At 41.2% G+C, this 24,116-nt stretch overlaps 2 protein-coding genes and 1 long non-coding RNA gene across 4 annotated transcripts in view; 2 read left to right on the top strand and 1 right to left on the bottom strand.

Moving 5' to 3' along the window:
* Nucleotides 1–2,738, bottom strand: part of LOC138964054 (acid phosphatase type 7-like) — an 18,524-nt gene extending 15,786 nt beyond the window's left edge. Inside the window, exon 1 of the mRNA XM_070335948.1 lies at nucleotides 2,602–2,738. The gene's annotated coding sequence lies outside the window, so the exon portion shown is untranslated. The remainder of the gene's footprint in view (nucleotides 1–2,601) is intronic.
* A 265-nt stretch (nucleotides 2,739–3,003) lies between these two features.
* Nucleotides 3,004–24,116, top strand: LOC138964082 (GEL complex subunit OPTI-like). Of its 2 annotated transcripts, none has more exons than XM_070335978.1 (4): nucleotides 3,004–3,300; nucleotides 20,177–20,280; nucleotides 20,843–20,972; nucleotides 22,128–24,116. In XM_070335978.1, the coding sequence occupies exons 1-4, from the start codon at nucleotides 3,190–3,192 to the stop codon at nucleotides 22,176–22,178; spliced, it is 396 nt and encodes a 131-aa protein (XP_070192079.1). In that variant the 5' UTR covers nucleotides 3,004–3,189; the 3' UTR covers nucleotides 22,179–24,116. The 2 variants fall into 2 exon arrangements, with proteins under 2 accessions (XP_070192079.1, XP_070192074.1); XM_070335973.1 differs by lacking the exon at nucleotides 3,004–3,300 and adding an exon at nucleotides 13,822–14,131.
* LOC138963958 (uncharacterized) lies at nucleotides 4,150–9,182 on the top strand. The gene is made up of 2 exons (XR_011454971.1): nucleotides 4,150–6,902; nucleotides 7,803–9,182. It is a non-coding gene; the product is annotated as an uncharacterized lncRNA (long non-coding RNA).

Below are 24,116 nucleotides of genomic sequence, written 5' to 3'. Positions count from 1 at the left end.
CGCCGCCTTCTCAGTCTCAGTGTCTGTATGCGGCCCCTCCCCCGTCTCTCTGTCTGTCTGTCTGTCTGTCTGTCTCTCTCTCTCTCTCTCTCTCTCTCTCTCTCTCTCTCTCTCTCTCTCTCTCTCTCTTTTGTGGAATTCTCTCCCGGAATCAGTTCGAGTCCCAACAAGTCTCAATACTTTCAAAAAACACCTCTCATTACATTTAATGTCAAATTACGAAAAGTCACAGTGATGGAAGACTTCGTTCTGATTATTTTCATATTGATCATATCTGTCCATAAAGCGGCATCAGTGTTTCATAACGCAAGAATGTATGTATAGCCTACAACGTGTATATAGTCATGTGAATAGTTTTACAACGTGTATATATAGTCATGTGAATAGTTTTTCTGCCTTTATTTTATTTTTTATTTATTTATTTATTTATTTTTATTTTTTTTTTACTGTCATGCTTATCTTTTGTAATTGTTTTACGTTTGTATATATATATATATATGTTTTTAAGATTAGAATAGTCCCTCTCTGGGAGGAGAGGGCTGGTTGAAAAGAAGCTCGTTTATATTGCTTATCATAGTGCCACAACCCTCGTAAAATAAAATTTGATTTGATTTGATTTGATTTCTCTCTCTCTCTCTCTCTCTCTCTCTCTCTCTCTCTCTCTCTCTCTCTCTCTCTCTCTCTCTCTCTCTCTCTCTCTCTCTCTCTCTCCCAGAAGCACTGGTACAGAGAAATAAGGAGAACGGGCCATCAGACCCTTATATACTACATAACAAATTATTTCCTACCAAAACTGAGTAGTGAGTCTTGCGATTGTACATGAGACTGACACATCGCATGTTGTCACACTACAGTGGCGTGTCACTGAGTCAGAGGCTCAGACAGACACACATAGATCTGTGACCCTACATCAGCAGTGTTTGATATTGATAATGACAATACATGTACTATGATTTCTGTTTTCCTGTCTAAACGATCTATCTATATATATATATACGACTTGTGTCTGTCTGTGTATCTGTGTGTGTGTCTGTGTATCTGTGTGTGTGTCTGTGTATCTGTGTCTTCGCGATGCACGGCCAAAGTTCTCATAATGGATCTGCTTCAAATTGGGTGGGCTTATTCAGAGAGACCCCGGACACAACCTCATCGATGAGATATTTCAACACGTGCTCTCAGCGCGCAGCGCTGAACCGATTTTGGTTCCACCTCAGCTACCCGGGCCCCCATACCGACACACCAAAGCCGCTACACCACATCACAACGCCAAAGTTCTCGCTGGATCTTTTTCAAATTTGGACACCGTATTCAGCTACACCCCGGACACAATATCATCGATGAGATATTTCAACACGTGCTCTCAGCGCGCAGCGCTGAACTGATTTTGGTTTTTGTGTTCATTTCACCATTATAAGTAACTCTTCCTTATCTTCTCCAGTGTTTGGCGTTTATCTCCCTTCCTTCGTGTGGCTTTCCCGTTTGTAAGTTACTATCACTATTTTTAGAATGTCACTGCGCTGTCCACTGCGCTGTCCACAACGCTTCCCTTGCACCCGTAAGTTGTTCTTACTGTCAAAGTGAAAAGGTCGAATCAATTTATAGCCACGCGAAAAATACACTCTCACCTATCTCTATGTATTTATAGATACAGATATGCATATATATATACGGCTTCTCTGTGTGTGTGTGTGTTTGTGTGTGTGTGTGTGGGCAAAAACCTGTGTATTGTAGAGTTCTGTTTGTGATGTGGTCTAGCGGCTTTTGTCTTTCTGTATGTTCTGGCGTTTGAGAAGCCACAGCAGATAATATAGGGCTAAGAAATAAGCTCTAAAATTCTCAATCCCGTTTGACAGGACTTCGCCTTCAAAGGTGATTGTGGTGAACCGCCACGCTGTCTGTCTCTGTCTCGCGATTCACCCCGGCGAAGCCGGGTATTCCTCTAGTATATATATACGACTAGTGTCTGTCTGTCTGTCTGTCTGTCTGTCTGTTCGCGATGCACGGCCAAAGTTCTCGGTGGATCTTTTTCAGTCAAATTTGGACACCGTATTCAGCTACACCCCGGACACAACCTCATCGATGAGATATTTCAACACGTGCTCTCAGCGCGCAGCGCTGTGCGCGCTGAACCGATTTATTTTTTTTATATTTTTTTTTTGGTCGGGATCCACTACCAGTAACTCTTCCTTATCTTCTCCAGTGTTTTCAGCCGCGATTATCTCCCTTCCTCCGTGTGGCGTCAATCCATATTCCCGTTACTATTTTTAGCCTGGTCACTGCACGTTACTATTTTTAGAAGGTCTCCAGTGTTTTGCGCGTTTATCTCCTTTCCTTCGTGCGCCGGCGAAGCCGGCGTACGCCTGATATTCGGCTCTACTTCTTTCCGGCGAAGACGGTACCCGGCGAAGCGGGTAATCATCTGAGTATTGTATAAATCAAACGGGTTAACAAATAAAACACTGGTTAAAGAACAAGGAAAAGAACAATCAAAACTTGACTCATCAAGAAAAAGAACACAAAATAAACGATGGTCTCTGAAATTGTGAAACTAAGGACACTACAGTCTCCGACACAGAAGAGAGGTGCACTTTAGTGACTTACTGTTATGTGCAGTAGTCTCTGTTACTGACTGTAGGTAGGTTATCTCCCTTCCACTGTAGTTTGTGGATTCCGTTGAAAGTGAAACATAGATCTGACCACAGGCGGAAGGTATCGTCCACTGGACTACTACTATCACAGAAAGACTACACTTTCTGTGATAGTAGTAGTCCAGTGGACGATACCTTCCGCCTGTGATCTGATCCAGTGACTGGAAAAGTGTTCAATTAACTTGTAGTTAATGGTCACATGATAGGTCTGCTTCGATACCAGGAAGCTATAAAGCTAGGAAGCTGTAAAATATTAGTCGACAGAGCGTGATATTTCTAGATTGCGATTAGACCATAGAAACAACGTAGTTGAAGCACATCACTCCAACTCTTCCTAAAAAATCACAGCAGATAGATGCAGGGGAAAGAACTCTAAAAATAAAACACTCTTTATTGCAAAGAAAGTAGATAAGGTACCTTACACGCAAGCGTGAGAGGATTATAGCTAAAACGCAGAGATTGTGATGCTACAATTTGTAAATTTGCCATGCTAAGATAATTTTGTATATCATAAGCATCATCTGTTTGCTCAGTGTTTAAGATGGCAAACACCACAAAACGACCAGCATCGAAATCAAACGATGCTGAGGGCAGCAAGGGGTCGCTTCTTTCCAAGGCCCTCACCGCAGAATATGGATCGTGGAACGACAAGGTGGGGCGTGGGTGATCGGAGATTTAATTCTGTGGAAATCTGTTTGCATGCTCTGAGCATTTTAGTATCAACGCAACGTTTACATTCCATACTTGTAGAACTGAAAATTGATTACGACTTTGCACTAAAATACAAAGAATCATTGACTATTATCATACATGTTTGTTGGATTAGGTTAATTCAATAAATAATTGATACATTTTTGTACTGCACAATAGACGATTTTTGGAGAAAAAAACCTCTGTGAGCATTTGCAAGCGTTTTGGACTAGTTGCACCCCGCTAACAAAACCTCTCACACTGAACAGGAAACACATGGTTGAGGAGTTAAACTAAGTCGTGATCGCAGTGAGTAACTGACTCCGGTGTGTATGTTAATTGTTATGCAGTGTTCAATCAAATTTATGCTTTTTTTCTTTCACAAAGCTATCCGCCATTGCAGCAACAGATCGTTAACTGCGATGTGTTTATTTTCAAAAGAAATGGGGTCATAACTCATGGCAGGTTTCACAGTATTGCTTTGGTCACTGGATCGAAAGTTTGTATGCTAATCATTTCTGTTTTAGATTGCATTGTGTAACATGCTTGGTATATTTTTTGAATATCGAGCGGACACTGCATAGCTAACATCATCCTGAACTCAGGTCAAAAATGAGTTACTTCCCTTCGGGTCTCATTCTATCCCTGACAGGATGCCTTGGTTTTCCTTGTCTGGCGAGGAAATCGATTTTTTACATATATATTTAGATCTTTTCGTAATGTGTTATGAATATAAGCAGATTCGCGATCGTCGATAATGATTTTTCATGGTGTTGTGTAATTTTTAAATTACAAAGGAATTGATATGTGAGGGGTTTTCAATTTGGGGGCAAAAAGGAAAAAAAAAATCGGGGGGAAATAATCTTCACCAAAGGAATCAGCAATAATTTTATGTTGAACTATACACATTGCGTATTCCATAGGTCGCTTCTTGCCACTTTTACAAAACTATGTGAAGAAATATAAAAATGTGAAAAAATGTACACATGGTCAAGAGTACAACAGAGCGTCGAGTGCCTGTATCACGAGTTGGTCACAAAACTAGCCTTGTAAAGGCAACCATTCTACATGCACCTCAATCAAACCTGTTCTAATCTGTTCAAAATAAGTTGATTTCAATATGCATGTCTTCTTGTGTTCAAATCTGTGTCTGTTGAGTTATATATCTGTGGATTAGTTCGAAAAAGTCGGTTGTCGGCGAAACGCGAAACGTGACACAATTCACACACTACACTTTGAAGCTGCATGTTCGCTTTACCAGAGACAATTTGAAACTGAATCAATCATATCATGTTATGAAAGACAAAACAGTTCAATGCAGGTTTACTGTCAGGACGAACGAATGACCGGCGATGTGTATAATTGCGTTCAAAGGACGGCTGCTTGCGCGTAACCGTCGCGTTAGTTTTTCGTACCGAGTTCGTCTTCATTTTAACAACGAGTTGGAAGTCTCGCGTAGGTGGGAAACAGCATGATTTTAAAGCTTCTGTCGCTGCCTTCATTTCGGCATAGGACTTTAAGCGGTTTCTTGATTCCACTCTACATAGCAGTCCAAGGGAAAAATAATTGAAAACCGCGTAAATGTTATGTTACGCGCATGCAACAAAAAACGATCCCTCACTAGGACGTGAACGAGATTTTGCGTAAGCGGCGGCCATTTTGAATATTGTTTACAAAAGAGCTGGTCACATGCTGTTTTGGTCGAAGCATTGATGGATCATTGTGGCGAAAAAGCATGAGGTAAGTTTTGCTGTTTATGGTTACGTTCATGCAGTTTTGTCAGTGAAAGACATGAAATGCAAGTAAAGTGACCAAAATACATTATCATTTTTATGAACAACGGCATGAACGTGAAAACAGTGTTAGCAGGGGTTATCTTAGTCGCATTTGGAATTGTGGAAAATGTTTGTTGATTTGTTATGAGCACATGTTTGTGAGTGACCATGCTTACTTTTGGTGTTACTGTTTTTAATGTTACATGCGTGAATATGTTTGCTTTAGGAGAATGATTTTTACATGTTTTTTAGCGAGAAGACCAATTTTGGACGTAGTGTTGTGAGATCTCGAAGGATTAAAAAAAATTGTTACGACTTACCATTTTTTTACCATCTTGACGCGTGATTGTAACTTAACACGAAAGTACATATCGTTAACGTTACGTACAAGCAAGTGCTGCATTCATTTTAGATCGGGGAAATTTTAAAGGAAAACAAATATGCAATAATCTGAACATTTGCATTCTCGATGAATGTGGATGGCCCTGGTACGATCTTAAACCCAAGTTTGAATGTTCTGTTCGTACGTAACCTAACGCAATCACAGTGACAACATGCCCGTGTAAAGTTACATGCTAACTATCACCTTGTTGATGGAAACTGAATCTGCAAGTACCTGTCTGATTTTTCAAGATGATGCGTTTTGAATGGCGATCTTTAACTTCAGTTTGTGTTTTCGCCTGCACAAGGGATGTTTTAGTGATATATGTGTTTGTATGTAACTTTACTCCATAAAGAGTGGTGTTAAGTTACACTCATGTATTTTTCATCACACAAGTTTGGTATAGCAAAATCTATTGAATAGGAGCTTTTTAATACAAATGAATTGTTTGCTTCATGGTAACATTTGAATTATAATTGTGCATTATGTTACATGCAGTAAAAACGTGCATGTAAGTAACTTAACACGACAAATGCATGTTATGTACCTGCAGTCATACTGACATTTTCAAATGGCATTGCTAAGATGAACTCAGGATTTCATTGACTGGTTCAATCCCACTTTGAAAGGTGACTGGATGGAAACAGTCAACAATTTTGCTTTTCAAACTGTTTAATGCTTCAAAATAGATTAAAGGTGTTTGCATGTAACATGACACCATAGGTTTTGTGTAAAGTTACTTTCAAACGTATCTTGAAGAATTTCACATTTTTGTGCACACTAATTGCACACTATAATGTTCAAAGAGTGGATCATTTAGTACAAGCATTTTTTTTAAACATGTGTTTGAATGTCACATAACACAAACATAATCATAGACTAAGGGATTATTCGGTGTTAAGTTACATGTATGAGTAAAAATTGCCGTCAACATAGTTTATTATCTTTTCTTTCATTTCTGTGGATGCTTTTTTTTTAAGGCTGCTTAACAACCAAGATATGGTTTAATGCAGGTCAACAAACAAACAAAAACCCACTTAATCTATTGCTTGAATGTAACTTTACTCGGTAAAAACAAAAATTCACAAAGAAGGTGAGTGTTTTCAGACTAAGAGTGAATAATTATGTATTAGGATGAGTTTTAACAGTATGTGTTTGAATCACAATGTAACATAACACACACATGATCAACAGCATTAGGAATGCTATTTCAGGACACAAAAAAGTTTGTTTCATCGGTCCAGCATTTAATTTTTTTTAAATTTTCTTCCTTCCCTGGACACTATCAACTGAGACAACATCCAGTGAAGTTTGCAGAACAGAGTGGTGTGGACTCAGCTGACAATACTGTGACCTGCATTTCCAGGGGTAAGAGTACAAGGACTTCAATACATTCAGGAAGAAATTGTGAGAATTGAGGCACTGGGGATTTATTTTTGAGTCACTTGAGAAAAAGTGACTGATGTAATCGGTCAGTGTTAGTCTGTCCGGCCGGCCGTCCGTAGACACCACCTTAACGTTGGACTTTTCTCGGAAACTATCAAAGCGATCGGGCTCATATTTTGTTTAGTCGTGACCTCCAATGACCTCTACACTTTAACGATGGTTTCGTTGACCTTTGACCTTTTTCAAGGTCACAGGTCAGCGTCAAAGGAAAAATTAGACATTTTATATCTTTTCTCGGAAACTATCAAAGCGATCGGGCTCATATTTTGTTTAGTCGTGACCTCCAATGACCTCTACACTTTAACGATGGTTTTGTTGACCTTTGACCTTTTTCAAGGTCACAGGTCAGCGTCAAAGGAAAAATTGTAGACATTTTATATCTTTGACAAAGTTCATCGGATGTGATTGAAACTTTGTAGGATTATTCTTTACATCAAAGTATTTACATCTGTAGCCTTTTACGAACGTTATCAGAAAAACAAGGGAGATAACTAGCCTTTTCTGTTCGGCAACACACAACTTAACGTTGGGCTTTTCTCGGAAACTATAAAAGTGACCGGGCTCAAATTTTATGTGAACGTGACTCATTGTGTTGTGAATAGCAATTTCTTCCTGTCCATCTGATGCCTCATATAATATTCAGAACTGCGAAAGTGACTCGATCGAGCGTTTGCTCTTCTTGTTTTTGTTTGTTTCAGTACCGATGATACTAGTTTTTGTTTAAATGTACACGAATATATATTAACATGCATGGTAATTTATGTTTAATTCAATCAAATTGATGATTTTCATGAGATTAGTTATGTGGAACTGGTACGCTTTGAATATCACCTCGGAATTTCTTGTTATTTTGTGTTGCAGATTCAAGCCCTCATTGGTGATGGTGCAGAAGTACATTTCCTGAAGAAACAGCGTGAAAGCAAACAGACTTCTATGTGTAGCCCTTTGTTCCCATGCACTAAGATTTCTGAAGCTGTACTGTTGTCATGTATTTGTTTAGCATGAGGTCAACCAGCCTAGATGCATTCCCTCCATAATAAAAAAAAAACCAATAAAAAATAATACGAGTGGGTGGAACGCTGTTTTGTTAATATTTCAAAACTGTCATTGATTTTCATGTATGCAGAGGCTCTTCTATTCCATCTGTCAGTGCCACATCTGTGGTTAGCAGCTTCATGTTTGTTTTTGAGTTCATGTTGTGCTGTTGTCTAGTTACAATCTGAAAGATAGGAAAGGCTGGTTGGTAGCAAAGTTTGGTTGGTAGGACATTTTTGGTTGTTGCCCAATGTTTTGTCTAACATTTGCTGTTTTGTTTGAGTATTTCTCTTTTGATTACTAAGGTGTAGCTGAAGTAATAACAAAAGTTGAATGGATATGTTTGCCTTTCCCTTATTCGGGATATTTTGTTTGTTGCCTAAAACTGGCTCTGAATCCACTTAAATTCAATTATTTCACTGTCTTAAGCACTCAATAGGTCATTCAATATTAAGAGAATGTTTTCTTCAATTACTAGTACGATTTAAGTGATTAAGAGGCTGTATAACAATTATTTCACCTTCAAATAGCACTTAGTTGGTGTAAAGTTACTTGCATACGTCTTTTCTTGTTATTTATTCTTTCCCTTTATCACTTGGACTCACATTTTTGGATGTGAAATATGTTTATATCTATGTATTTACTTGTAGAACATTTAATTCTGGATGGATTTCTTTTTTTGGTGAAAAATGGGTAAGAAAAAGGATAGGTCACAGTGTTATGTTACATGCATGTATTGCTAGGTTTTCTATTTTATACATTAAAACGAGTAAAACAATTGTTGGGATACTTTAACCTTAATTAATACTTGAACTGAAGTATTTCATACCTTGACAATGTAGGAGCCTTTAATACAGTACATTTACTTAGTCATTTTACCTTGAAATTAGGAACGCTTGATGTTGTAAATGCATGGTGCATTATAACATAATTCAGAAATTGGAAAAATGAACTTTTTCTTCTTACAATTAAATATAAAGATAAGGCTTAACATATTTGAAGACTTTTTGTTTGTTTATTTTACTTAAATATGTTACTTTTTTAACATTGTGAGTCAAATGTTCTGCTTTGTGTAAAGTTACGTACATGCAACAGTTACATGCAGTTTTCAATACTGTATCAGACTAGAACACTGTTGTTATGATTTAATCATTGAAAGTACACTTGTAGCAGGCTGTTAAAGTTAAATAAAGACCTGGAATTAAACTGGATTTGTTTTAAGTTGATGTTGATTGAAAGGGTCACGGTGTTACCGTTACATGCAAACCAAATACATTTTCTTCAAATACTACTCAGTGAATAGCCCATTTGAAATTTCTTTTGGTAGGAAGTATCAAGATAACTATATGCTCCAATCTAAGTAAAAAAGATTGTTTTATGACAAAATTATATTTGTCATGCTCATGTCACAGAGACTGGACACTATTCTGTACTCTTGACCACATGTGATTGTGAAAATATCCGTCGTGTCATGGAAAAGTTTTTTTAAATTTTTTATGATAAATTTAATCAGTCATTCCATTTCTTTTCAGTTACACAACACACAGATCAGCCTTCAATGGAATAAATCAAAATATGTGGTGTTTTTTTTAAAAGAAAGTGCATTGATTACAAAAAATAATAGAGTAGAACGAAAAAAGTAATAAATCACAGCACACGTCAACACACATAAAACTGAAACAAATGCACTTTTTTTTACTAGTAACTCTAAACGATGGCAACAAGCACCCAAAACCCTTGATTATGAAACAACATGTTTGTTTTGCAAATTAAGCCTTAGTGTAAAGTGACACGATGGACACGCTCGTGACACGATGGACACGCTCGTGACACGAAAGACATTTACACATACAAAAGGAAGCAAGTTTGAAAATTACATTTTTTTTTTAAATTGGGTATTAAACTAAGCAAACAAAAAGCAGAATTGGAATGCCTTTCCACTTGGCATTTTTATAAAACTGATGACGAGTCAAGAGGAACGACTGAAAAAGTGTAAAGGTAACCGTCTTTGAACTTAATGTCTGTTAATATGATAGCGAGCTCTAGGTTGAGTGAACACATCAGACTGCTACGGGGTGTGTCTCCGGAAAAGCTTCTCTTGCACATGATTCCATACAAATAGATCTACAGTGTAATGATCAGAGAAGCCATCTTTTTGAACTGGCTCAGAGATGACAGCCAGAATATCTTCATGGGGGTACCATAGTGTGTCCTTCATTCTTGGTGAAAAGAAACAATTGTCCTTTCCAAGTTGGTGCAAGCAGTCCACCAGGTATTCTCCATTGTCAACGTCTACCACTAGACCGGGATATGCCATCTTGTCGTAAGCGACAAACACCCAACGCCCAAGATAATCTTCCGGCCGAATTCCTTCTACACTCTTCAAAAAAAGTTAAGGATAACTTTTTTACAAGCACGCCACACATAACAGACAAGACCGAATTCTTTTTTTTTTTTAAATTATATAATTGAACAACCAAGGAGTAATGACAAACAAAGCAAAGATCGAACGCGGCAGCGACAATTTAGCTAGAGTGTGTCAAACGTGACAACCCTCGAAAATGGAATTCACAACAATGTGAATCGGTGTCAATAACGCGTGTGCCCTCCGTTGTGTGCCAGACATTCAACACATCGTTGGCGCATGGAGTGGATCAGGTTGCATATGAATGCTCTGGGAACTCCATTCTACTCCTGCTGGAGCCATAGCAGCAGTTGACCCAGATTGGCAGGAGGAGGGTGATGTTGCTGTACCCGACAACAAAGCTCGTCCCACATGTACTCTATGGGGTTCAGGTCCGAGCTGTTGGCTGGCCACATCATCCTGTTGACCCTGGCCTGCTGGATGAAGGTGTTTACAGCTGCAGAGCGATGGGGAGGTGCGTTGTCATCCTGAAGAATCGCACGAGGGCCGATCGCTTGGAGGGCTGGAATGACCAGGGGTTGCAGGATCTCATTCTGGTAGCGGACAACGGTCAAGTTGCTCACTACATGGTACAGAGGTGTCCTTTGACGTGTGCTGATCCCTCCCCAGACCATCACAGAGCCTCCGCCAAAACGCTGTCGTTCCAGAACAGCGCCTTCTGCGAAGCGCTCTTCGCGACGCCTCCACACTCGGATGCGACCATCAGCAGGTTCCAAGCAAAAGCGGGACTCATCTGTAAACAACACCTGAGCCCACTGCTGACGTTGCCACCTCACATGTTGAGTGCACCAGGCTCGGCGAGCTGCTCGGTGATTAGCAGTCAGGGTTGTTCTTCGGACTGGACGCCTTGCACGCAAGCCAAAGTTGTGTAAGCGATTTCGGATCGTCTGACCACCAACAACAGTGTTGCCGTGGTAGCTTGTAGGCGTTGCATAATGTTGTTTGCCGTAGCCATTCTTTGTTGCATGGCCTGCCTCTGAATGAAGCGATCCTCTCTTTGTGTGGTGACTCTGGGCCGACGAGAACGTTGTCGCTCCTGCACTCTTCCAGCTGCGTGGAATCTCTGTTTTGGTCTAATGATGACAGAGGGAGCCACTGCAAGCCTTGGGGCCATTTGCCTGGCAGCAACACTGTCTTGTAGCCATCCTATTGCCCTTCCTCTATCCAAATCGCTCAGTTTTCTTCGTGGGGGCATGTTGCTACTGTGCATAATTGTGTCAGCGTGTCAACCTTTAAACACAAGGTGGTGAGCGATGTTAATAGCCAGGACCCTGTTGTAGCACGTGCATCACAACCTTTTGCCCTGGCATGCGTTCCGCAAACTTCATGGGGCTATAAAAAACCACCCTTTTTCTTCCAAAATGCAGAAACTTTTGAGAAGTCACACAAAGGGAAATAACTCTGCCTGCCAAACAAAATTCTAGGTCAAGACTCATTGTTCATTTGTTAATTCAAACACATTAATCTTTTAATTATTATGTCGATGTTTAATTTGTTGGCAATTTTTTATAATTAGATCCGTTTTTTCAACCGATCCTTAACTTTTTTTGAAGAGTGTATGTATCACTAGATCTACATGCTTACATTGTCAGGTGTATAGCTAGCCCATTTCATCGCCTATACATAAATCACTTAATTACATCGAACAAGACACATGAATATGTCCGTTGTGTCACAATTGTGTCCGTCGTGTCACGACTGAGATCGTGACACGATGGACAAATTTCAACAAAAATAATAATGAATGCTTCCTGTTCCAAATTTGATTGCAATTTCAAATCTAGATAGTTAAGTGTCCCAAAGTCCCACGTATTGGATGTGATTTGAGCACATTTCAAGTTTTAATCACTAACACACCCCGTGACACGATGGACATAAAATATTTGTAATACTCACTTTGACAACTTCAGGACACCAATAAAATAAGACGTAAAGGCCACGCGGCGATAGGTTTTTCCTGAAAGGAGGCGACGAAAGGGACGCGATCTTGGTTACATTTAAAATTACGAAAAAAGGGACCAGTCATTGTTTTTCAGTCGCGTTCAGTAAACGTGACACGACGGACATAAAAAGTGAAGACAGCATTTTTTGCTCTTTTATTTTCGTTTCATAAATAAAGTATAAAAGGACATTAAAAAAGCTGCTCACAGATCGGTTAGTGTTCTAAAAAACAATTTTTTGAATATTTTTTCATTCATGTACGATTTTTTTCTGACGATCTACAGACATTTGAAATTTTGCCTTCTAACCAAAAGACACCCATTTTTTGACACCCTTGCTTACTATTTGGCCTTGAAAAGTATAAGGTAAACACAAAGTAACGCAAAACTCTTGACCAGTTTGCTAAGGACATTTTGAAGAAGACATTAACCCGAATTTCAGTACAATTGGAGCACTGTGTGAAGCTCTGAATTTTTTTGAAGTTCAAAGACACGTTTTTGCCTCAAAATTGAAAAACCGTCATGTAACTGTAAGACAGTTTCAAGCGAGCTATCTTTCGCGGATGTATGTCAAGCGCCATTTGCCGATCACCGCGATCTGAAGATGGCGCAGAACCATATGACGATCCGCAGAAGCGCGCCCATCTCGAGATAGGCCAAGCCGTTTGGGACGGCAATCGATCGTCACATGGTTCTGCGCAATCTTAAGATAAGCAAAACAATGACTCGTCGGGGTTAAATAGAACCAACATATTTTGAAAATTGTCGTCACAGACAAACTTTCGTTGGTTTGTTCAGTGACCATCATCTTGGAAATGACATCAATTCTTCACTTTGACATACATGACTCGGTCGCAAATAATAAGGTCTGCCCCGTATGTCCTTAAAGGCACTGAACCGAATCCTTTCATGACGTTATTGTATTTTTTGTTCATGTGTTACATTAAATGCATTGATTGTTAAAAGTTTGTCTCAATGAAGAAATGAAAAAATAACCCAATGTGAACTCTAAAATATCGCTATATCGCTATTCTGTTCATGCAAAATAAGTCACCTGCAGTTGAGCTTTCGTCTTTGTCTGGACCCTTTTAGTAATAAGTATGTGTGTTTCCAAGTGATCGGCAGATGGCGCAATTCTTGCTTGGTTTGCACAATCTTAAGATCGCGCAGCTCTATTCATTTTCGGAAATAATCCATAGATGGCGCGCCCATCTTGAGATGGGCGCGCTTTCTGCGGATCGTCATATGGTTCTGCGCCATCTTAAGATCGCGCTGATCGGCAAATGGCGCTTGACATAAATACTGTGCAAACAACTTTGGCTCCGGTGCGTGCCGGTGCAGACGATTTTTTCTGTAACCAGTTGAGAGTGATGCAACCATATATCAGTTATCACACTGTCATGGTATCATACATGGCTCGCCGAGACTACAATACGTTTGTGCTATTCACGTGTCACGTGTTTCCGCCGAGCACTTTCTGGAAGCCAGCACATGGCGGCTAGAAGACATGTTAGAATCCTGATGAGTTGAAATTAAAGTTCTAAACTTGAACGGACCCGTTTCAGTATTTATGAGTGCATGGAAAGCATGACATCATGACATGGTGGCAGCGGTGGGATTAATCTTTGAGTGATTAGCGTGCGACATATCACAGAAAGACCAAGATGCCAGGATTCAAACCACCAGAAAATTTTGACTTTCGACAGCCAGCCGGGTGGCAAGCGTGGAGAGAGAGATTTGCTAGATTTCGTCTCGCGTCAAAACTCAACAAGGAGGACGGAGATGTACAGGTTAGCAGTTTTATTTACGCAATGGGGGCACAAGCGGAGAGCATTTTTAAACAATTTGCTCTAACAGCAGAACAACAGAAAAGTTTTGACATTGTGGCGCAACGGTTTGACACCCACTTCACCCCCAAACGAAATCTCATTCACGAGAGAGCGTTGTTCCACCAGAGAAGCCAACAACAAGGTGAAACTATCGAAGAATATGTTCGTGACCTATTCAAGCTAGCAGAATTCACCGAGTTCCCTGACAGGGATAACACCATACGAGACAGAGTTGTCTTAGGTGTTACAGATCAGAACTTGTCTCAAAAGCTTCAGCTCGAACCAGACCTAGATTTGGACAAGGCAGTGACGATGGCTCGCCAGCACGAGCAAGTAAAGGCACAGATGGCAGAGCAGCGTGGCGTCAGCAGCAACGTGGACGAAGTCAACAAATCCAGTGTTGGCGGCAGCAGTTTCCAGAGAGGAAGAGGCCGTAACCATGGTCACCGAGGCGGCGCTCAAGGTTTCTCCGGCCATCGCGGCGGCAGCTCAAGTCATCGCGGCGGCAGCACAAGTCAGCGCGGCGGCAGACAGTCAGGCCAACGTTCGTGCTACAAGTGTGGTAACAGTCCACACGAAAGAGGTACAGTCTGTCCAGCAATGGGGAAAACATGTCGAGCCTGTGGTAAATCTAACCATTTTCAGTCTGTGTGCCGGTCCAAGCAAACACTGGACAATCTCACTAACTCTGAACAGGGCGAGAAGTTCTTTTTGGGTAGTCTAGAAACCACAGAAAACGAACCACCATGGAGAGTTTCCCTTAGCATAGGAAATAGGGTGGTCAATTTCAAAATAGACACAGGGGCTGATGTATCTGTCATTTCGGAATCTGAGTTCAAAAAGATGAGTCCAAGACCCAAATTTCACACTAGTCATGCCAAACTAGAGTCCCCGGGAGGACATGGGTCAGTTCGTAGCGCAAACAAGCTTTAAGGGAAAGCGTACAACCTTCAGAGTTTACGTTTTGAGAGGGGAAACAGATAGTCTCCTCAGCAGGAGCACAGCTTTGAAGCTAGGTCTAGTTAAGAGGCTAGATGAAATGAACAACTTAGCATTTGGGGACATAGGCGTCCCAGTCAAATGTGATCCAATCAAGATCGTTCTGAATGAAGATGCAGAACCGTACAGCATTTCAGTTCCGAGACGCGTTCCGATTCCGCTGTTACCAAAAGTTGAGAGAGAACTTCAACGCATGCTTTCGGATGGCATCATAGAAAAGGTCACCGAACCGACAGACTGGTGTGCACCGATCGTGCCAGTATTGAAAAAGAATGGAAACGTTCGCATCTGTGTTGATTTGAAACGTTTGAATCGGTCGGTCAAGCGGGAGCGCTACACACTTCCAACGTTGGAAGACATGACACACAAACTCGCAGGGGCGAAAGTTTTTACAAAACTCGATGCGACTTCCGGTTTCTGGCAAATTCCTCTACAGGAAGAATCAGCAAAACTGACAACGTTCATGACGCCATTTGGAAGGTTTTACTTCAAACGGTTGCCGTTCGGGATTTCACTCGCACCCGAAATCTTCCAAAGAACCATGGAAGACATGCTTCAAGGCATAGACGGAGTCGTTTGCTTCATGGATAATGTCGTTGTCAGTGGTGACTCTGAGGCAGAGCATGATGAACGTCTCAGGCAGGTTCTAGAGCGCGTAAGACAGGCGGGGCTCAAGCTGAACAAAGAAAAGTGTGAGTTTCGGAAAACGAAGCTTGACTTTCTGGGTCACACGATCAGCCAAGACGGCATTCAACCTGATCTGTCAAAGGTCAAGGCTATCATAGAGATGACAGAGCCTCAAGACGTGAGCGAGTTGCGTCGGTTTCTAGGGATGGTTAACTACCTCAGTCGGTTCATTCCAAACCTCGCGGACATACTTGAGCCACTGAACGCGCTTCTTCACAAAGATACACAGTGAATCTGGGATAGTGAACAGCGACAGGCGTTCGAACAGGTGAAAAAGAGTATCACAGACGCACCAACACTGGCGTTCTACGAGTTAGGTCGCGAAACAGTCGTGTGTTCAGATGGAAGCAGCTGTGGCTTAGGCGGAGTCCGAAACCAAGTGTATGAAGGCGAACTCAAACCTGTCGCGTTTTGTTCGCGAACACTCACATCAGCAGGATGCAAATACGCGCAGATCAAAAAAGAATGTCTTGCTGGGGTCTACGCGTGCAAAAACTTTTTCAAAGGTATCTTACAGGATTACCGGAATTCAAGCTGATTAAAGATCACAGACCTTTGGTTCTGCTAATTAACAAAAAGGATCTCACAGACACTCCTTTGCGCTGTCAGCGTATGTTGATGCGACTGATGCGTCACAACGTTGTCGCGGAATATGAACCAGGGAAAAATCTGGTTGTCGCCGATGCTCTGTCCAGATCTCCACTGGCAGAGACAGAGAGTCCAGAACAGAACACACTTGAAACAGATGTTCAAGTACATGTAGACGCGGTTCGCGCATCGTGCATCGTGGTCAGTCTCAGATGAAAAGCTAGAAGCTCTCAGAAAAGCAACACAAGAAGATGTTACGCTTCAAACGGCGTTAGAGTACACGCGATCGGGCTGGCCGCAATACAAAGAAGACGTGAAACTTGCGGCTCGTGAGTTTTACAGTGTCAAAGATGAACTGAGCGATCATGATGGATTTACTAGTCAGAGGGTCAAGAATATTAATTCCATTCTCCCACAGGAAAAATATTCTGGGCAAAATTCATGACGGGCATCAAGGCATTCAAAAATGCAGAGAAAGGGCAAACCAGTGTGTTTGGTGGTCAGGCATGGGTCAGGAAATCAAGGAAATGGTGGGGAGGTGTAGACATTGCTTAGAAAGCAAACCAACACAGCGAAAGGAACCTTTGATTACTTCAAAGTTACCTGAGTACCCATTTCAGAAAGTAGGGGTAGATCTACTAGCATTCAGGGGAGAGAACTACCTGTCATATGTAGACTACTACTCTCGCTTCATTGAGATTGAGCAGCTGTCCAGGGAAACAGCTGAAGAAGTGATCGGCAAGCTGAAAGACTTGTTCTCCAGACACGGCGTTCCAGAAATTGTGGTGTCGGACAATGGTACCCAATTCACATCGGAAAAGTTTCAAGACTTCAGACACTCGTGGGGCTTCACGCACGTGACAAGCAGTCCACGGTATCCCCAGAGCAATGGTGAGGCGGAACGATCTGTGCAGACGTCCAAAACAATCTTGAAACAAAGCAATGTTGCCTTAGCCTTGCTATCCTACAGGGCTACCCCAATCCCATCACTTGGTGCAAGCCCAGCCGAGTTGGCGTTTGGGCGACAGCTTAGAACTCGTCTCCCAAGTCTCCCCAAATCCCTCATACCCCAAACACCTGTGGCGAAGGATTTCAAAGAACGGGACAGACAAGCAAAGCAGAAACAAAAAGAGAACTATGACCGTAGACATGGTGTCCAGTCTCTTCCCACCCTCGAGCCGGGTGAGACTGTCAAAATAAAGATCGACGGCGAAGACGGATGGCGACAGTCCGGACGTGTAGTTGAGCAGTGTGCCACTAGATCGTACGTGGTTCAAACACCGACAGGTAGACTGAGACGAAACAGACGACACCTTCGTCGGGCTCCAACAGGCGAAGAGGTGCAGATTCGAGATGAAACTGTTCCAAAATCTCCTGCGGCAGGTGATTCTGTCGGCGCAGAGACTGTTGAACTTGAACTGCCAGATCCTCCAGATGTTGAAACTTCTCCTGTTCGTACCAGGAGTGGCAGGGAAGTCAAACTTCCACTACGGTTTCAGTGAAAACATTTGTTTCCATACTACGCGAAAGAGTCAGTGTAGTCACTTCTAGTCACATTCACTTTGGTGAGAAGTTCTGGTGCTTTTGTTTAAGTTTTAAGTCAGAGACACTGATGAAAGACTCAGTGCCCTGGTTGAGTCATTGTGTAGTTAAGTGTGCAAAAGGAACTTGCTTACATAACAAGAAATACTTTTAATTTCTGTCGTTAGAAATGTTAAACTTAATTAAAGTAAAAATATTCAACTTAAAAAGAAAAGTGTCCATTTAAAGAAAGGGGGATGTCATGGTATCATACATGGCTCGCCGAGACTACAATACGTTTGTGCTATTCACGTGTCACGTGTTTCCGCCCAGCACTTTCTGGGAGCTAGCACATGGCGGCTAGAAGACATGTTAGAATCCTGATGAGTTGAAATTAAAGTTCTAAACTTGAACGGACCCGTTTCAGTATTTATGAGTGCATGGACAGCATGACATCATGACACACACCCCCCGCGGGTTAGGGGGAAGAATTTACCCGATGCTCCCCAGCATGTCGTAAGAGGCGACTAACGGATTCTGTTTCTCTTTTTACCCTTGTTAAGTGTTTCTTGTATAGAAATGAATATAGTCAATTTTTGTAAAGATTTTGGTCAAGCAGTATGTAAGAAATGTTAAGTCCTTTGTACTGGAAACTTGCATTCTCCCAGTAAGGTAATACATTGTACTACGTTGCAAGCCCCTGGAGCAAATTTTTGATTAGTGCTTTTGTGAACAAGAAACAATTGACAAGTGGCTCTATCCCATCTCCCCCCTCCTCGCGCCCCCTAATTGGCGAAGAGGCGCGTCCCCCGGGTGATGGATGGGGGAGCCTTCTCTACTAACTTCTGAGAGAAGGTCGCATCACTCTCGATGCCGTGAACCTAATTAGGATCTTTTTCTTGTTTCTTCTCTATTTCTGCCTCCCCAAAGTCCTTTTAGTTTTACTTTCCTTTTCTCACCCATAAGATTCTTCACTTATTACCCTTGTTAAGTGTTTCTTGTATAGAATATAGTCAATGTTTGTAAAGATTTTAGTCAAGCAGTATGTAAGAAATGTTTAGTCCTTTGTACTGGAAACTTGCATTCTCCCAGTAAGGTCATATATTGTACTACGTTGCAAGCCCCTGGAGCAATTTTGTGATTAGTGCTTTTGTGAACAAGAAACAATTAACAAGTGGCTCTATCCCATCTCCCCCCTTTCCCCTATCCCATCTCCCCCCTTTCCCTTGTCGCGATATAACCTTCGTGGTTGAAAACGACGTTAAACACCAAATAAAGAAAGAAATCTCCTCGCTTTCCCCGTCGCGATATAACCTTCGTGGTTGAAAACGACGTTAAACACCAAATAAAGAAAGAAAGAAAGATTACTGTCGAAGTTGGCCAATCTGTAATCATTTTCGTCTCGCTAACACTGATCTCAAATTTAAATCAGTGCTCGCAAAAAAACATGGGAGATAACTCTGTACTCTTGTTTTGATAGATTCGCGCAATAATTTAGCATGCTGTCAGAGAGAAACTGGCGATAGCCGTGGAGCGATGATTATCAGAATGAGCTAACATACACATCAGACTCAGAGTCAGTCCCCCGTTTCTCTAAGGCGAGAATTGGCGAATAAAGTGAGTGGGGCGAGGAAGTACCATTTCTTGGACAATTCTCGCGTGAGGAATGCTAGGATTAGGTGAGAGATTGCTAGCATGCCTTGGAGGTGGTCACTGTGCAAGAAAAAATGGCCGCCGCACTGCTGCCAATCAGCAATCCGATTGGCTGTTCATGGCCGTTTACCGAACAGACGATCTTTTTCGTATTAACCAATGGTGTTTAATTCTTGCATAGCTGGCCATCAAACTATTTTATTATATATATACACTCTCGATTTCCAATCCTAGCTCTGCGCGCGGCTAGCCGTGAGCAAGTCTCACCTAAAAGAAACACGCGTCAGTTATTTGCTGCGATCAGTGTTTTAACAGGTCGACCGTGTGTTTCCTGTTAAGGCTGTTTGTCTGCGGTGGGACGCATGCAACTCCCTTCCACTTGTACATTCTGACAGAGTTATTTCCCGAAAACATCTATTGAGTGTATACATGTCTGACTTTCCAGTTTCTTCTACAAACACAGAAGTAGGTTTAAATTTGATATGGTAAGAAAATTGTGTGTGTGCATGTGTTGCTATGATGAAGATTTCTGAATGTTTTCTTCTCTTTTTCCACCAGGATGAGTTTCTGGATGTGATCTACTGGCTGAGACAGATTTTGGGTGTCATCTTGGGCCTGATCTGGGGACTTTTGCCAATGAAAGGAATCCTTGGAATTGCAATGTAAGATTACTTAATATTTTAGTCCCGATTTGTACCTTATTTAATTCATGTGATGTATACTTAGTTTTAGTTCTGATTTGTACCTTGTTCAAGTTCTGATTCTTCAGACTCTTAACTTGTTGTCACAAATACCTTTTCATTAAATTCTTTTTTATTTCCAGGATCCTCTTGAGACTTACAATAGAAAACATCACTCCAAAAGTCTGTTCGTAACTAAAAACAAAGTAGAGAATGCATTTGTTGTTTTCCAATTCCATAAAAAAGTGTGTTAAAAAAAAGATGGCATACATCATCATTACATGTGTGTTACTTGGTGTCTGTCTGTTTTGCATGTCCAACTTTTGTTTCCAGATTGTAATGTTTTCCAGTATAAATAAACATGATGGCCATAGTTGCCCTTTGATAAACACAAAATGTCTGCTGGAAACATGGCATAAATTGCAATATTCTCACATCTTGGCATAGATCTTCACGTGTTTGGCCAAAGACATTTGTCTTAAACGTATATAAACACAACAATGCCTGCCAGTGGAAAATCTGATGGCTCTGTAATTTGTTTCAGATTTTTCCTGGTGAATGTTGCCATTGTCTACATCTACAGCAGCACTTTTCAAAAGGTCGATGAGGAGGAATATGGGGGCATGGGAGAAATTTTAAAAGAAGGGCTGATGACTTCATTTTCATCTTTTCTGGTGAGTATGATCATTTATTTATGTACACAACCAGCCAGGTATCCCTTTATTACCACTCACCTTTTGTAGAAAGGGTATTTTGTCCAACTTCCAAGTCATCAGACCTGTAGGCTGTAGGCAGCAGAATGGGGAACTGGCAGCTCAGTTGGTAGAACACTTGACAAGTGATCCGCGGGTCAGGGGTTCAAATCCGGGCTGGAGTGGGCAAGGGTCAACTTTACGTGCAGACTCAAAGAGTGAAAGACGATATCCATGTCCCACCCCTGTGTCACCCCTGTTCCAGGTAAAAGACCTCAGTCATTGTGCCAGAAGTGCAGATTGCAAATTACAGTGTTTACACTTGGTTCCAAATAACTCTCGCTTACTCTGTTACACACGTCGTATGCATTAATAAGAGTGCTCCCCCCGCGGGTTAGGGGGAAGAATTTACCCGATGCTCCCCAGCATGTCGTAAGAGGCGACTAACGGATTCTGTTTCTCCTTTTACCCTTGTTAAGTGTTTCTTGTATAGAATATAGTCAATGTTTGTAAAGATTTTAGTCAAGCATTTGTAAGAAATGTTAAGTCCTTTGTACTGGAAACTTGCATTCTCCCAGTAAGGTAATATATTGTACTACGTTGCAAGCCCCTGGAGCAATTTTTTGATTAGTGCTTAACAAGAAACAATTACCAAGTGGCTCTATCCCATCTCCCCCCCTTTCCCCGTCACGATATAACCTTCGTGGTTGAAAACGACGTTAAACACCAAATAAAGAAAGAAAGATTAAGAGTGCTTACTTCCCTTTGTTTATCAGATGGCTAAAGGTTAGTTTTAGTATTTCCAGACCTCCACTGACATTAACAATACACTGGACAGATTTTGCAGTCATTGCATTGGTGATCTCCATTCTCAGGTAAGACAGTGCATTTTTGCAGCAGGAGTTTGTACCCTCAATTTAACTTTCTAAAGTAGGGCGACAGATTCTTCTTCTTCTTCTGCGTTCGATATTTATGGCCGTCATATCGTCAGATCGGTGGCTGCCATGAAGTCCGCAGTCTTCAGCAGTTCGGCAGCAGGTCCCCAGAGCTTGGTGCCCAGGGGGCGACCGATGAAAAGATGTTGAACAACAAATTAGCTCAATGTAGCCATTAAATTTGACATTGTTTCTGTTGCAGGTGTGTTGGATAATTCTCTACTCATCTTTACATGTGGAATTCTCCTCCTAGCGATTCGTGCTGATGTGAAGCAAGAGACAGTTTTCACATCATCTCCTGTTAGGTCTACCAGTACCACTGGATGAACTTGACTCCAGGGCAGTTCTTTCCACTTCAGGCAGAACAAGACGTCACAATCACAATCTGTTGGATGTGACTGAAGTGCCGTTTTTATAAGTGGGAGATATCACACAGTGGTTTTTTTTTCTTTTGTACCCTTTGGTTTGGATGAAGCTGCAATTTTCACTGCCACCAGCAGAAAGACTCATTCTTTTTTTCACAGTTGTTGTATAACTGTATTTCCAAGCCTACAGACAGCACAGGCATTATGCGTTTGCAGTTATCACGCTGAAGTGAAAGTCTGGAGGTCAGTTATACTCTGAAAGTGTCATAATCAGTTTATTATTTCATTATTTATCCTTGATCATGTTAAATTTAGCTGCGGTATAACCAGTTTCTGTTTAAATGTTAGAATCAACACCCATTTCCCCCCAGTGAAGTGTGTATTTACAATTACATGTCATCAGTTCTAGAATAGTACGTGTAATGCTTTCAAGAGAACAGGGTGCCAAGTCTTTACGAATGAACAGTGGACATGTGGATAGTTTTAGTGCTGTTCTGTTAGTGTTACAAAAGTTTTGCTGAGAGAATTATAGAAAATCTATCTAGATACACCAAAGAGTGGTGTGGTGTGGCTTTCGATCACTTATTGTGAAACTAAGAGGAGTTGGTAATTTTTAGCAGGTTTTAGGCCTGAAATTAACTGGGCGAAGCTTACTTCATGAAGTCAACTTCCCGGAGCTGACAGCACAAAGCTTTGGCACTGAATATTTGGTAAAATGCTTTGCCAAGTCTTCCCAAACTTGACGTCGGGCTCAATCAAGGACAGCATTAAGTGAAAGAGGTGGGCTCTGTAATTGTAAAATCATGTTTTCAAGGATGCACAACATGATCAGATCCTTAGCATACGCAGAACTTGTGCACCCCTTTGGCTCAAGCCAAAGAAAACATATGTAGCTGATTAAAGGTTAATTTGATGTTGCGCATGTGCATGCAGTTTATGCATAGTCTGTTTATGCCACCAGTTTCAGTGACATCATGGTATTACATGTGATTTGGGTAGTCCACTTGTGCACAGCTGAGAAGTCGGGGGTGAAATTAAAACTCCTTTTACATTCTTTTCTCGATTTTAACAAACTTAAAGCATGCCTTGTTACATGTTTAAAGAGACACTTTTAAGATTTTCAATAATTGATCTCACGTAAATTGTTTAATTAGAGTTGAGGACAAATGTTTTTGGTGTCTTCTGATGCATTATATGCAGTTTTAGACTGGAGCTAGTCTTTACTGCTTGTGCTCTCTGGATAATTTCCTTGTGATTGTGTAGGTTAATACAAACAATATCTGAAACAGCAAAGTCCGAAATTGTGTACTGGGCATTGACATCAAGAGACATCTTGCATCACCCCTTCCCCTTATATACAGGGTGTCTAAAAAAAAGTACCCGATTTTCTTTCAATACTACAGACAAGTCAGTAACTTTATTGAAATCATTTTTGCATGATATTGTAGTCAGTTCACAGCTTTCAGTTGAGATCGTCTGTTTCTTCACACCACGTGATTATGCAATGTAGCCACCCCGTTTTCCAATGGCAGACTGCATCCTCATTGCCATATTATTCATTACATTGGGGAATGTTTCCTGTGGGATGTTCTGGATTTCTCTGAGAATGTGGTGGAGCTCCATCCTTTTGGAACCACTGTGTTGTCATTCGGATTTCATTGTTCCTTCTCTTAGTTTTTCCATTTCTCGGTACTGATGTTTCAATGTCTTTTTGGGTACTTTTTTTGAGACACCCTATATATATTCCATTGTGATGATTAAATACGATGTGCTAAAGGTACTAATTGATTTGAACGTTCTGCAATAAAGGCATTTTTAAGCTGAAA

This window comes from Littorina saxatilis, linkage group LG1 (genome assembly GCF_037325665.1).
Source record: "Littorina saxatilis isolate snail1 linkage group LG1, US_GU_Lsax_2.0, whole genome shotgun sequence".
Lineage (NCBI taxonomy): Eukaryota > Metazoa > Mollusca > Gastropoda > Littorinimorpha > Littorinidae > Littorina > Littorina saxatilis.
The sequence above is the reverse complement of the archived record's forward strand: the minus strand, read 5'-3'. Positions and strand labels throughout refer to the sequence as shown.

Coding starts and splice junctions, on each gene's coding strand:
- LOC138964082 (XM_070335973.1), top strand. CDS start 14,006: ATGCCAGGATTCAAACCACCAGAAAATTTTGACTTTCGACAGCCAGCC. Junction 20,281..20,842: donor GGAATCCTTGGAATTGCAAT/GTAAGATTACTT, acceptor AATTTGTTTCAG/ATTTTTCCTGGTGAATGTTG. Junction 20,973..22,127: donor CTTCATTTTCATCTTTTCTG/GTGAGTATGATC, acceptor TTTCTGTTGCAG/GTGTGTTGGATAATTCTCTA.